General features: G+C 39.7%; 1 protein-coding gene across 1 annotated transcript in view; it reads left to right on the top strand.

Moving 5' to 3' along the window:
- LOC108269987 (AT-rich interactive domain-containing protein 1B) overlaps nt 1-11,440 on the top strand; it is a 223,742-nt gene extending 212,302 nt beyond the window's left edge. The window contains exons 14-21 of the mRNA XM_017476201.3: nt 3,406-3,541; nt 4,081-4,250; nt 4,528-4,675; nt 6,247-6,366; nt 6,990-7,062; nt 7,386-8,130; nt 8,255-8,385; nt 8,485-11,440. Coding sequence (XP_017331690.1) covers nt 3,406-3,541; nt 4,081-4,250; nt 4,528-4,675; nt 6,247-6,366; nt 6,990-7,062; nt 7,386-8,130; nt 8,255-8,385; nt 8,485-10,236 — 3,275 coding nt within the window. The 3' untranslated portion in view covers nt 10,237-11,440. The remainder of the gene's footprint in view (nt 1-3,405; nt 3,542-4,080; nt 4,251-4,527; nt 4,676-6,246; nt 6,367-6,989; nt 7,063-7,385; nt 8,131-8,254; nt 8,386-8,484) is intronic.
- Nucleotides 11,441-14,166: the final 2,726 nt, after the last annotated feature.

A 14,166-nucleotide genomic window follows, 5' to 3' on the forward strand; every position in this document is an offset into this window, starting at 1 on the left:
GAGCCGTGTATGCTTCTGCGTTAACGTTGGACGACTTTTCATGAAGAAGTGTGTAGTTGTTGTGGATTTGCACCTATATAGCAATTTGCTGAATTTAACCTTGTGAAGTAAAATTCATCACTGAAGTGAACCTTGCATCACTTACGCTGGAGTAACAGTAAAAAAAAAAAAACACCTGTGGAAAAAAAACAGTTCACTGTTAATTTAATTAGAAATCTACACATTTATGTTTTTAGCATGGACAAGGAGGGAAAGTGAAACATTTAGTACAAATATATAATATTAAAGGTACTAAAATCATCTCCTTGTTTGAATAAAAGTACTCAAGATACATATAATATCTCAGAAAGGAGTATTATGGCATATATTTATGACAGAAACAATATTATATTGCCATATCCCCAGCTCTGGTGCCACAGCAAAGTGTGCTGACACAGCAGTTTTTTAAAAATCTATTATTGAATATTGAATGCTAGGATCAGCTCCCAGGCTTTCTGTGTGGTTCACTGAACAGGGAAATGGGATCTGCAATAGCTTTATCTGAGCAGTCGGATTCATAGCTGGGGTAAAATCAAACTCTTTGGTCTTTGGTCAGTCCGCAGTTTCAGGCCTCTTGCATGTGAATGAACAGCTGACAGGAGATGATGTCACTCTTATGGTTGCCTAGCAGCCCTGCGAGAGTAGGGGAGGGCTGATGGGATTCCCCCAAGCAAGATTAATGGGGATTGCATTCTGGGATATAAACAAACATGACCTCCAGTCAACCTCAATTCAGCAGCCAAGCAATAAGGCAGCATTTTTCTCACTCTCAGTCTCCTCTGAGTCATCATCATTATCTTGATCTTCATCATCATCATGTCTCGCTCTTTGTCTTCTCTCACACACAAGCTCCCTCTGTAGTGGCAATCTAAAGGAGACTGGACTTCACTTGGGGTCAGAGTTCCCAAGTGAGTCAGACAGAAAATGACAGAGGAATTTCTGTGATATTAACCTCTGGGATATAACCCTTCAGTTGTTTACTTTTAGAGACATCCACGTGTGTCCATGGGCAAGCGAGCAGAGAGATAGTGAGTTAGAGAGTAAAGACTTCTTCCTGTCTGTCTCAGAGGACAAATCAGAGCGCAGCAGATTATATATATATATATATATATATATATATATTATATATATATATATATATATATATATATATATATATATATATATATAATGGAAAATTAATGTAATATATATAATGAAATATATATAAAAATATATATAATATTATATTTTTCAATATAATGAAAAGTTGTCTTTATTGTTTCACCTTGTTAAATTACTAAATGTCATTTAGTGTTATGTATCCTAGCACATGCATTCCATTGCATTTAATTCATTTGCAATATATCTTGAAAGTGCAAACTTTTTAATCCCTTCAGCAGTCTCTTCCTCCAAGGGGCTCCACACTCAACACCACTGCTTCATCCTTGAGTATAAATGCGCTCTGTTCCAAACTTCATATAACAGACCAGACATTAGCTTTTTTTCAGTCTATTTTTGTGTTGTAAAGTGTAGAACCTGTCACTCATATGAATAAATCCAGGATCTTCACCGAGAGGACTTAGTCTCGTAGGAAATGTGATTCGGCACTTGGATGTGGCGTTACATTTTTACACACCTGTCTAGTACAGAAGACGCTTTTTTCTCTCCCTGCTGACTGTGTGTCCTCCGAAGCAACTCCTCGCTGAGTTTACCCTGGCAAAATTGGAGAAGTGTAAAAAAAAATTTTTTTGAGATCTTCTAGAGGCTGACAAGTCCAAGTTTCACACACTCTGGCAAGTTATTCCCACAGAGGAAGCTCTCTTGCTCTTTTTTTTTTTCTTGCTTGTTTTTTTTCCATTGTTGCATAAAACAGTGTGTCACTCTGCCATTGTACCCTATTTACCCTCTTTTATTGCATATTGAAGTACTCCAATATAGGTAGTCCACTCGTTGTTGTTTTATACAGTGTGTATATATAGAAAAGAAGCCCAGTGTCTATACCAGCCTACATTTGCTTATGCTTGATTTAGTCGAGGTTCATACCGAGCAGGGGAAAATAGCCTTCCACCCAGACAGAATAAACCTCAGAGTTAGCTTCAAACTAGATTTTCTTATGATTCTTATAGCACTGGGCTATTTTAAATATTTCGTTAGAACCGAGTTATGCGTGCTAGTAGATGTATTGGTTGATATTTTAGTGTGTAATGTCTCATCGTTCGCTTTGTTACTGTCGCTTAAGTTTTGCTTTTGGCCTTTTTTTGTCACTTGGCACCACAGTAAAAAAAAAAAACAACAACATTATCTAATATTGACCATATTATTGACCATACTGTAGGTGGATTAATGTTTTCCATTCCAGTTTTGTCTTTTTTTAATAATGTTATTAGTAGTAGTTGTAGTGCTAAAGAAATGAATTCAGTTCAATTCAATTCAATTTTATTTGTATAGCGTTTTTTTTTTTACAACGGTCATTGTCTCAAAGCAGCTTTACAGAAATATATAAACACGGGATACAGATTTTAAATGTGTGAATTTATCCCAATTGAGCAAGGAATTCGTTGAATAAGGAATAAAGGTGAATACGTAAAGAATAAAACATCGGGCCATGCTATTATATGCAAATGATCAACGATATGGTGGTGTGATGTGGCCCAACACAAGGCAGAGTTACTGTAACCTCTCAATAAACAAAGTGTCCAGTAACTGAAGTTAATAATCCTTAAGTTATGAAGAAATTAAGAAGTATTTTTGCTCCACTTGCAAATTGCCAATGATTACAGTTTTTTTTTTTTTAAAGAAAAGCACAGCAAACTTTCTATTTCTTTATAGTTACATTTAATGTCGTGGAATGTCTGGGAAACAAGTTAGTTCCTGTTACTACATACCTTATCTTTCTTTTTTTCCTCTCTCTCTCTCTCTCTCTCTCTCTCTCTGTCTCTCTCTCTCTCTCTCTCTCTCTCTTTAAGTTAATGTCATGTTACAAAAAAAACCAAACAAAACAGAAAGCATCCTAAGCATCCTTCTCTGTCCTGAAGATGTTCTTGTGCCAGAAAACAAATAATCCTAATTTGACATCTTTCACAGAAAACATCACCATATCATATCAAATTACACACGTTTTTAACCGTTAATATAGAGCATCCTCCATGCAAGTCCCTGTGAATTAGTTGTTACTGTAGAAATTATAACGTATTACTATTAGTTCATTAATATAAACCTGGAATTTGTCTTACAGCCGGAAGTACTGTCAGAGCTGCTGACCAATCAGAATCAAGAACTCGACTGTGCTAAATAAATCTTTTTTTTAAAAACTAAATATTTCTCCTTCTTTTCTTTCCCCTCTGCATCTTATTTTCTCTCTTCCTGCTGTCTCTCCCATCTCAGCCACTTCTGGCTCTCTACAGGGCCCTCAAACCCCTCAGTCGACAGGCAGCAGCTCCATGCCTGAGATGCCCGGAGAGCTAAAACCACCCACGCCAGCCACCACGCCGCAGGGGCACATCAGTATCCCAGGCAACAGGTGAAAAACACCACCTATAGAACACCTCCACCTTCTTTCATCCCTCATTTATGCACCTCCTTCACCTTTGTTTACTCTAGAATATACTTAGAACAGTGAGATGTTGCTAGCGTATATACACGTTTCTGAATTTGTGTTTTTACTGGTCTTTTCAATATAATCTGGCTCTGTTCTGCTTATTTAATCTTATCTGTTTCGCACTTGAGTGAACATCTATTACCGTCGATTTATTTTTCCTAACATGTCACAGTTGCTTAACAAATGCATGTTACTAATGAATAAAAACAATCATTTGTATTATACACGACTGCAAAGGCAAACGCAACCGCTTGCGACGTCCGCGGTGAACGTCACAGCCGATTCTGTATTTATATTTATTAATAACTGTGCTGTATTTGTAAGAGATTTCCTTTTGCATGTTTACATTGATTGTGTACCTGCCCCTAAATCTGTATGAGTGAATGTGTACTCATGCTTCATATTTGCTTCATATTCATATTTGAATTTGCATAATGCCTCTGTGTGCCTTTGTTTAACAGCAACAATTCAGTCAGTATTCAAGACCCATTCTCAGACGGCAGCGATCCTGCGTTCCAGAAAAGGAATATACTGAGCTCTGGAGGCACTTATCAATCAGCCATGAACCCCATGGACTCCATGATGAGGATGCAGTATGAAAATAAGGACCATTTTGCAGGAATGAGGAAAGGTCAGTGTTTTATTTAGGTCTATTTATGAGCAGCACTAACAATTTCCCTATATCAAACCTCATTAAGTAAACTAGACTAGCTATCTCGCTTTATTTATCCTTTCCTTTGTATGAACTTCTTTCCCTTTATTAGTCTGTTCCTCTTTCTTTATTTCTCCTTTCCACTGATCTTCTGTCCACCTGTTCAACATCTTATATCCAGTCCAAGTGATTATATTCAGGATCATGCCGCCACCTTGTGGTCAGAATTTACTCACTACCTCGTATCTCTCCTCAGCGGTAGGTGGAGAGCCATGCATGCCAGCTCAGATGACCCCTGCTGGCATGCAGGATATCTATGGCAGGAGTCCCTCGAGTGGCCCCATGGCAGGACTGGGTATGGGTCAGCGTTCTCAGTACCATTACGGACCAGGATATGACCGGAGGTGAGACACGGCCCAAAATTGTACACTAACACAACACTGAAGCCTTGAATCATTCTAAACCATTACTTTGTTAACCATTTCCTCATTCAATGAGAAATACGTGATGTCAGTATGTACATAGAGTCCACTCCAGAATTATTGGCACCCTTCACTCATATTCAAAAAAATCGGAATAAACTACTTACTTTGCCTCTAACTGGAAATAATTATCACAAGAAGCTTTATTAAATAATAGTACCGTTCCTCAAAAATGTGTGTGACAAAATTCTTTTCACCCCTAAAGTATAAAGTATTTTTTATAAATGCAACTGTATTTTCTTTTTTTTTCCAAAATTGCTTTCAGATTCCATGAATTATAGTGTTGCCTAGTTGTTGTCTGTTTTCTTGGCATGGAAATATTTTTTGCATTGGCAAAATCTCAAGTCCAAAATTCCTCTATAAGTGTATCCAACCTTGTTAGACATTACAGGAAGAGACTCTTAAGAGGCTTAACTAGATATTAATTGTGGGCATGGTCATAATTTTGAAAACCTTAAGTCTTAATTTGTATTAAATTACATCTTGCAAATTTAACGGCTTAAACCGTATTAGAAAGTATTTGAAGATACATGGTCTTGAATTTTATGCTATACCACAGTGGCTCCACTTTGAATATACTCCCATGTTAATCAGCGTTGCCTTTTTAAGCCCTTTTTTGATTTACAGAGCGTGAAGTTATCATTTCCTGCACCGGGCTAGTAAATAGAACATGCAAATAGCCATACGGACCTTCGGACTATTTTGAATATGTTTTAACGGTGTATAGGTAATGTACACTCACTCCAATTCTCAGTAACAGAACTACTACAACACAAATAGTAGCAGGGCAACTGCAATACAAATACATTTATATTTACATTTACATTTATTCATTTAGCAGACGCTTTTATCCAAAGCGACTTACAAATGAGATACGGTAGTGTTGTTTAGATTATGAGCCTGAACGCCTCAACATAGCACAAATATTGTATTCCTTATTGTTTCTAGAAAGAAAGAAAATGCTTTATGTGCACTGATCTAATGTAAAAGGCCACATTTAGTAACAGTGAATCATATCGAAAGTGGCAGCACTACAGTACTTACACCTCATCTGGTGTAAAATAAGCTTTAAATGGGCTTAACGCCCTGTCCTCACAGTTAGCATTGAAATGTACTGTCATGTTTCTCAGTCTCGTGCTCAAACTGCCAAGCTATCTGCTAGTAATGTCAAAATTGATGAGTATCGTAGTTATAATGACATCCGTCATGTTATAACGTTTTTTTATCTGTAAATTAGCTAGCTAACACACATGGTTATGGTACTGTAATCATTTTAGTGTGAAAGTAGGTCTTTTCTAAATAGCTAGAAATGTGAGTTTTTATAATTGATATGTCATCACAGGACATTTTGTCCCCCAGTTTTAAAGTAGAATTAAAAGTTGTCCTCGGTTCATCCCTTAATTTTAGATTTTAAAGCATGCTAATCGATGCTAATAATATATTCACTGTACTGTATATGTAAGTATACATTCATTTTGTCCTTTCCCTTCCAGATCAGACCATTTAATGGGGATGGATGGGAATATGGGTCCCCATGGGAATCAAGGCAACATGAGTCATGCCAACAATGATGGTAGCATGTACTCTCCTAACAGATACCATAATCAACAAAGGTAAAACTTCTAGTTTTTGTATTCTCATGTGATTATCCAGCTACAACAATACATATACATTATATGGCCAATAGTTTGTGGACACCTGAGCATTACACCATCTGAGGGCCTTCCCTATACTGTTCCCATTAAGTTGGAAGGACACAATTGTATAGGATGTAGGCTGTAGCTTTACAATTTCCCTTCACTGGAACTAAGAGGACCAAACAGGTTTCATCATGACAATGCCGCTGGGAATAATGTGAGGTGCATTCAGAATTAGTTTGCCAAGGTTGGAGTGGAAGAATTTGTGCGGCCTGCACCGAGCCCTGATCTCAACCACACTTAACACCTTTGGGATGAACTGGAACTCCGTCTGCATCCCAGACCTCCTCACTCGACATCAGTGTCTGACCTCACCAATGCTCTTGTGGCTGAATGAGCACAAATGCCCACAGCCACACTCCAAAATCTAGTAGAAATCCTTCCCAGAAAAGTGGAGGTAATTATAACACCAAAGGGGGGGGACTAAATCTAAAATGGGATGTTAAAAAAACATAGATGGTCAGGTGTCCACAAACAATGGCCATATAGTGTAGTTATAAATGCAATGCTGCATATTCTGTTCTATCTCTTCTGTACAGACATGATGCCTATGGACAGCAGTATCCTGGTATGCCATATGGCGTCCACCCTCCAGGGATGTACGCTCAACAAGTGAGAGTCTTAGTTGGGGCATGTTCAAACATAGTCTTCTCCATAAATGAATAGTTTGTTTTTTTTCCCCCAAATCCATTATATAGTCATGCATAACCCTAACCCTATACAATATTTAATCAAAGTCATGCATAGCCAGATAACTCACACCACCTAGCAAGTTGCATTCCTTCAAAATGAAAAATAAGGTATTTGGACTATTTTTAAAAATAGATGATAACAATAGCATGTGTGCTGAATGTATATTTGTCATATAACTGATTACTGACAAGGTCTGTTTATTTTGAAGACTAAAAATGCTAAATCTTTTGTCATTCTCACAGGGTTACAAGCGACCCCTAGATGGAATGTATAGCCCCCCTGCTAAGAGGCATGAAGGAGAGGTTTATGGGATGCAGTATGGAGGCCCACAGACAGACATGTATGGTCAGTATGGAGGAAATTATCCAGAGCGCCGACCCATGCAGACTCCCTTTCCTTATCCGTATAGCCGGGAACGTCTACAGAACGCCAACCAGGGGCCTCAGCATCATCCTGTCCAGCACAGCATGATGGGTACTGGACATTCAGTGCCCACAGATGGCGGCCCAACACACATGTGGCCCTCAAGGACAGACATGGCCTATTCTTACTCTAACAGACACGGGACGCCTAGCCAGAGCTCTCCATACCCAGGAATGGGACGCATAGATGACATGGATGGAGTCAGAGCAGACAATCAGTGGCCCGGGCATCAGCGCCAAACGCCATACATATCCGGTCACTCTAACTCCATGGCTCTTATGAATTCACGGCCTCCATCTTCCTACCAGACCTCTAACCACATCTCCTGTGAACCGAGCCCAGGGTCTTTTCAGCGCTCTATTGAAGCACACATGCAACCCAACAAGATGGCCTTTATGCAGTCTATGAAGATGCACAAGCCGGGAATGCCAGTGCCAAGTGGCTCGGGGAGTGGAGTCCCGGGTCAGATGCCACCCAACATGAGGAGAGATTATCCAATGGGGTGTGTGGAAGGGACCCAACCTCTTCTGAAACCTCGACGCAAAATGACCTCAAAAGACACTGGTAAGAAACTGCACTATAATTTCACCACTACATAAAAATGCTCATAAATCATAGGATGTATTTTTGAAATATTGGTTGAATATATGTTGTACAACAAGCATTCATTTACTGATTTCTTTTAAAGGAACCCCCGAAGCCTGGCGAGTGATGATGTCACTCAAGTCAGGTCTTCTGGCAGAAAGCACATGGGCTCTGGATACAATCAACATCCTTCTTTATGATGACAGCACTGTAGCATCATTCAATCTGGCTCAAGTACTGAGATTGATTAGTAAATCTTTGTGCCACACCATTAGATTAGAGGTATTTTGATTTGTGAAAATATCTTCTTTTGTCTTTTGTTTTTTCTTTTAGTTGCCTGGATTCCTAGAGCTCATCGTTGAGTATTTAAGAAGATGCTTGATTGAGATCTTTGGCATCTTGGAGGAATATGAGGTGGGGACTCTTGGCCAGAAGACTCTGCTTGGTCCAGTTGAGGATGAAAGAGAGCAGGACTCGCTCAAATCAGACATCCTTTGTGAGCCAGAGTCTAGCCAAGAACCAGAAAAAAACTCCACGGACTCTCTGCCTAAATCTTCTGAGAATGACTCAGAGTTAAATCAGGAACGTCAGAACAAGAACGAGATATTGAAAAATGAGAGAGATGAGAAAGATGAACAGAGAACTGAGGATATTACCGAGCCTCTTGAGGGCCATTCGTCAACAATGCCTGAACCAAGACCCAAACAGGCCAGCAAGTATGATAAGCTGCCTGTCAAGATTGTTCCAAAAGATGACTTCATCATGGATATTTCTGATGAGCTTGGTCATGTGCAGAAGTTCGACAGTGGACTACTTCACTGGAAAGCAGGTGGTGGGGACTCCACAAGCTACATCTTAACACATTTCGAGAGCCGAAAGGAGTGCACCAATATTAGTGTCCAGAGCAAACAACACTGCTGTGCTTTAAAATCAGAGGAGGTGCATAACAACCAAGTTGCAACTATAGATGATGTGCTGTCCCCAAGATTGAGAGCTCTCTCTGAGGAAGAAAACTCATCAACCTCCTTGAGCAATTCCTCATATTCATTACGCCTTTTTGAGAACCACAAAGGGATCACTCTACTGGAGGATGAACCTCACTGTCCAGATGAACCTCCACTGTGCACAAAATCCAGCTGGCAGGACTCTTTGACCAAGCGCTGCATATGTGTCTCTAATATCATTCGCAGCCTGTCGTTCCTCCCTGGAAACGATACTGAGATGTCCAAGCATCCAGGCCTGATTCTGATCCTTGGCCAATTGCTGCTGTTGCACCATGAGCACCCAGAGAGGAAGAGAACCGTCCCTAGCTATGACAAAGAAGAGTACCCTAAGGAGGAAGAAATCAAGCCCTGCAGCGGGGATGAGTGGTGGTGGGACTGTCTGACAGCACTGAGGGAGAACACTTTGGTCACGTTGGCCAACATTGCAGGGCAGCTAGACCTGTCGATCTACCCAGAGAGTATATGCCTTCCCGTCATTGACGGCCTGCTCCACTGGATGGTGTGTCCTTCAGCTGAGGCCCAGGACCCGTTTCCTTCAGCAGGGCCACATTCACAGCTCAGCCCAAGAAGGTTGGTGCTCGAATGTCTGTGCAAGCTCAGCGTTCAGGATGGCAACGTAGACTTGATCCTGGCCACACCACCCTTTAGTCGTCAGGAGAAGTTCTTTGCCACACTGGTGCGTCAGGTGGGAGAGCGCAAACTACAAGTTTACCGCGAGATGGCAGTGGCTATGCTGTCCAACCTGGCTAGAGGGGATTCTTCAGCGGCGCGTGGCATCGCCGTTCAGAGAAACAGTGTTGGCAACCTCGTAGGTTTCCTAGAGGATGGAATTACCATGACTCAGTATCACCAAAACCCACACAGTCTGCTACACATGGGTCATCCTCCCATGGAGCAACCCAGTGTGAACATGATGTGTCGAGCTGCCAAAGCGCTGCTGGAACTGGCCAAGGTGGAGGAGAACAGGCCTGAGTTTGTACTGTATGAAAGCAGACTGCTGGATATTGCCATCTCGTCCGTGCTTAATGTAAATGTGGTGGCCATCATCTGTGAAGTACTCTTTCACCTCGGCAAGTCATGACAAAAGGTGGAACGCCTTTAAAACTGTATTATACCAATCACGTGGATGAGGCACTTTCATATTTATATTTAAAATCAAAGTTGCTTTATATATGAATATATGAAATAAATCAATATGAACAGTTTCTGTGTCCAACTCTTTCGTTTGAGGATTTTAGAAAATGATTTTAATACAGATATTTAATATTGTCGTTTAATTGTTTGTCTCTTGCCTATTTCATTTTTATTTGAATAACCAAATGTCTGACTTTTGGTTCAGAAGATTTATGATCACCCCCACCCTCCCAGCACCCCCCTCTCTCTCTTTATAAACTTTTGGAAATTTTCTAAGTGTACATAATCCGTATCTGTGGATTCGTTTTTAAAAGCAGAATTATTTAAGATCTGAGAATACTGTAGATAGTAGCTTCTGTTTGATATTTGCTATGATAAAATACCCATTTTGTTATATCCACATCTGGAAAATGAATTGTGCAATAGGATGGTGCAAGTTGCCTGCTGAAGGCAAGAGAGATGTGATTTCTTTTCCATGTCTATCATGCAAATAACATGCTTCACCATGAGGCGGCAGTATTGTATCAGTTATTTAAAAAAAAAAAAAAGAAAGAAAGAAAAAAAAAAAGAAGAAAAAGAAAAAGTCATCTTGGACTGCAAATATTCATTTGCCTCCTTGGTGTTATATCAATTGCTATATTTAACAATGGAAGTATGTATTTAGGACTTGCTTTACCTTACTTCCATTTTGAACCCCAAGACACTGCTGTATATAGACCATGTTGTACTTATTTTGTTTTGTTTTTTTTGTTTTGTTTTGTTTTTTTGTTTTTTTTCCAGAAATGTGGTAACTACAAAGTGATTGTAGTTTGTAAAGATGAAATTATTGTTCTTGTTGTTACATCTATGATAACTATTGGTATTTTGTAAATGAGGTCCAGTTTTGGATTGAGGGTAGTGAATGTGTTCTGTCAGTATAACCTTTCTGTATGCGCTCTTTAATAGCTGACCTCTGATCAGACTTTGGTAATCACACGTCGAAGTGCCACGGTCAGCTTATCACATGCTAAGATTACATGAAAATAGACAGCTAATGCAAGATCTGTTTTTTTATTATTATTATTATTATTATTATTATTATTATGGGATCCAAATGGGCTTATTTGTTATCTAAAACCATGTAGTTCAAAAATAAATGATGTTGAGCAAGACCTGCATTCAAAAATCTGTCAATTATTCATTCATTCGTCATTCATTCATCTTCAGTAAGCGCTTTATCCCGTTCATGTGTATCCTGAGCCTGTCCCGGTAACACTGGGTGCGAGACGGGAATACACCCTGGACAGGATGCCAGTCCGTATCAGGGCATCGTGCACATACGCTTACACTCATTGAGGCATGGGGCAATTTAGTGTATCCAATCCTTCTACATGCATGTTTCTGGGAGGTGGGAGGAAACCAGTGAACCCAGAGGAAACGCATGCAGACGACATGTGAAATTCTGCACAGACAGTTACCCTAGCTCAGGATCAGACTGGAGATCCTGGAAAAGTGAGGGGGTGTTCCTAGGATATACTGGATCTAGATCCAGGAACCATGACCAAGGATAACGCATTTAGTGAATAACTATTAGAAACCACACTTGTATTAATTTCAGAACACACACACACACACACACTGTGTCTATTTATTATATTTCAGGGTTTGTTTATAGTACTTTTTCATAGAACCAGTATACTTTATACTACTCAGCAGTACAGGTTAGCATTTCCTGCTCTAGCACATATACTCATGAATAACCTGACTTAATTAATGGCATGATAAAGATATATATTCATTAGCTCATATAAGTGTGTTACATTAATTTTCCAAGTGTTTTCATGTAAAGCGAATCACGAGCGTATGTGAGATTGGCACATCACTAGCAAGGGAGAGGAGCATAACATCGGGCATATGCTCTGTACCACATTACCCATAATCCCCGCCCAGCTTGTACTCAGCCTACATTACCCACAATCCCCCGCGTCCAGCTTCTTTTATCAAAGTAGTAGCTTCGCTTATTGCCGCTTTATTTAACATAGCAAGTGTAAAACTAAACTATACACTGAATAGATCCAGACTTTGGGTAAAAGATGAGAATTATCTCTAATAATACTTAGAGTAAAAAATAAATAAATAATAAAACTCAATATTTATGAGCCCTAGTTATTACTAGATCATAAACATACTTTAAGATAGAATTAAAGTTTCATTCTAAAGCATTTTATAGCAATGTAGAACAGTAAATAGTAATAATTTCATATATATATATATATATATATATATATATATATATATATATATATATATATATATAATATGTGTGTTTGTGTGTGTGAAATTATTCTTACTATACTGTTCTACTATTATTATTATTATTATTATTATTATTAATATTTTAGTTTGTTACATTTTTATATGCATTTTAAATAAATGGATGGTGGTAAATTAATACAATATTATATATTGGTATCCACTAGACATAACATAAGTAGTAGTGGTAGTGGTAGTAGTAGTGGTAGTAGTAGTCGTAGTAGTGGTAGTAGTAGTGGTGGTAGTAGTGGTAGCGGTAGTAGTAGTCGTAGTAGTGGTGGTAGTAGTAGTGGCAGTTGTGGTGGTAGTGGTAGTAGTAGTAGCAGAAGTGGTGGTGGTGTTGGTGATGGTAGTAGTAGTAGTATTAGTGGCAGTGGTAGTAGTGGTAGAAGCAGTGGTAGTAGTGGTGGTGATGGTGATGGTAGAAGTGGTGGTAGTAGTAGTAGTAGTAGCAGTAGTGGTGGTGATGGTAGTAGTAGTGGTAGTGGTGGTAGTAGTGGTAGTAGCGGTGGTAATAATGGTAGTAGTAGTAGCAGTAGTGGTGGTGATGGTAGTAGTGGTGGTAGTAGTAGTAGTGGTAGTGGTGGTAGTAGTAGTAGTGGTAGTAGCGGTGGTAATAGTGGTAGTAGTAGTAGCAGTAGTGGTGGTGATTGGTAGTAGTGGTGGTAGTAGTAGTAGCAGTAGTGGTGGTGATGGTAGTAGTGGTGGTAGTAGTAGTAGTAGCAGTGGTGGTGGTGATGGTAGTAGTGGTGGTAGTAGTAGTAGCAGTGGTGGTGGTGATGGAGGTAGTGGTGGTAGTAGTAGTGATAGTAGTAGTGGTAGTGGTGGTAGTAGTAGTAGTAGTAGTAGCGGTGGTAATAGTGGTAGTAGTAGTAGCAGTAGTGGTGGTGATGGTAGTAGTAGTGGTAGTGGTGGTAGTAGTAGTAGTGGTAGTAGCGGTGGTAATAATGGTAGTAGTAGTAGCAGTAGTGGTGGTGATGGTAGTAGTGGTGGTAGTAGTAGTAGTGGTAGTGGTGGTAGTAGTAGTAGTGGTAGTAGCGGTGGTAATAGTGGTAGTAGTAGTAGCAGTAGTGGTGGTGATTGGTAGTAGTGGTGGTAGTAGTAGTAGCAGTAGTGGTGGTGATGGTAGTAGTGGTGGTAGTAGTAGTAGTAGCAGTGGTGGTGGTGATGGTAGTAGTGGTGGTAGTAGTAGTAGCAGTGGTGGTGGTGATGGAGGTAGTGGTGGTAGTAGTAGTGATAGTAGTAGTGGTAGTGGTGGTAGTAGTAGTAGTAGTAGTAGCGGTGGTAATAGTGGTAGTAGTAGTAGCAGTAGTGGTGGTGATGGTAGTAGTGGTGGTAGTAGTAGTGATAGTAGTAGTGGTAGTGGTGGTAGTAGTAGTAGTGGTAGTAGCGGTGGTAATAGTGGTAGTAGTAGTAGTAGCAGTGGTGGTGGTGATGGTAGTAGTGGTGGTAGTAGTAGTGATAGTAGTAGTGTTAGTAGTGGTGGTAGAAGTGGTAGTAGTAGTTATAGTGGTAGTAGTAGTAGTGGTGGTAGCAGTAGTGGTAGTAGCGGTGGTAATAGTGGTAGTAGTAGTAGCAGAAGTGG

Source organism: Ictalurus punctatus, chromosome 9, assembly GCF_001660625.3.
Source record: "Ictalurus punctatus breed USDA103 chromosome 9, Coco_2.0, whole genome shotgun sequence".
NCBI classification, from domain to species: Eukaryota; Metazoa; Chordata; class Actinopteri; order Siluriformes; family Ictaluridae; genus Ictalurus; species Ictalurus punctatus.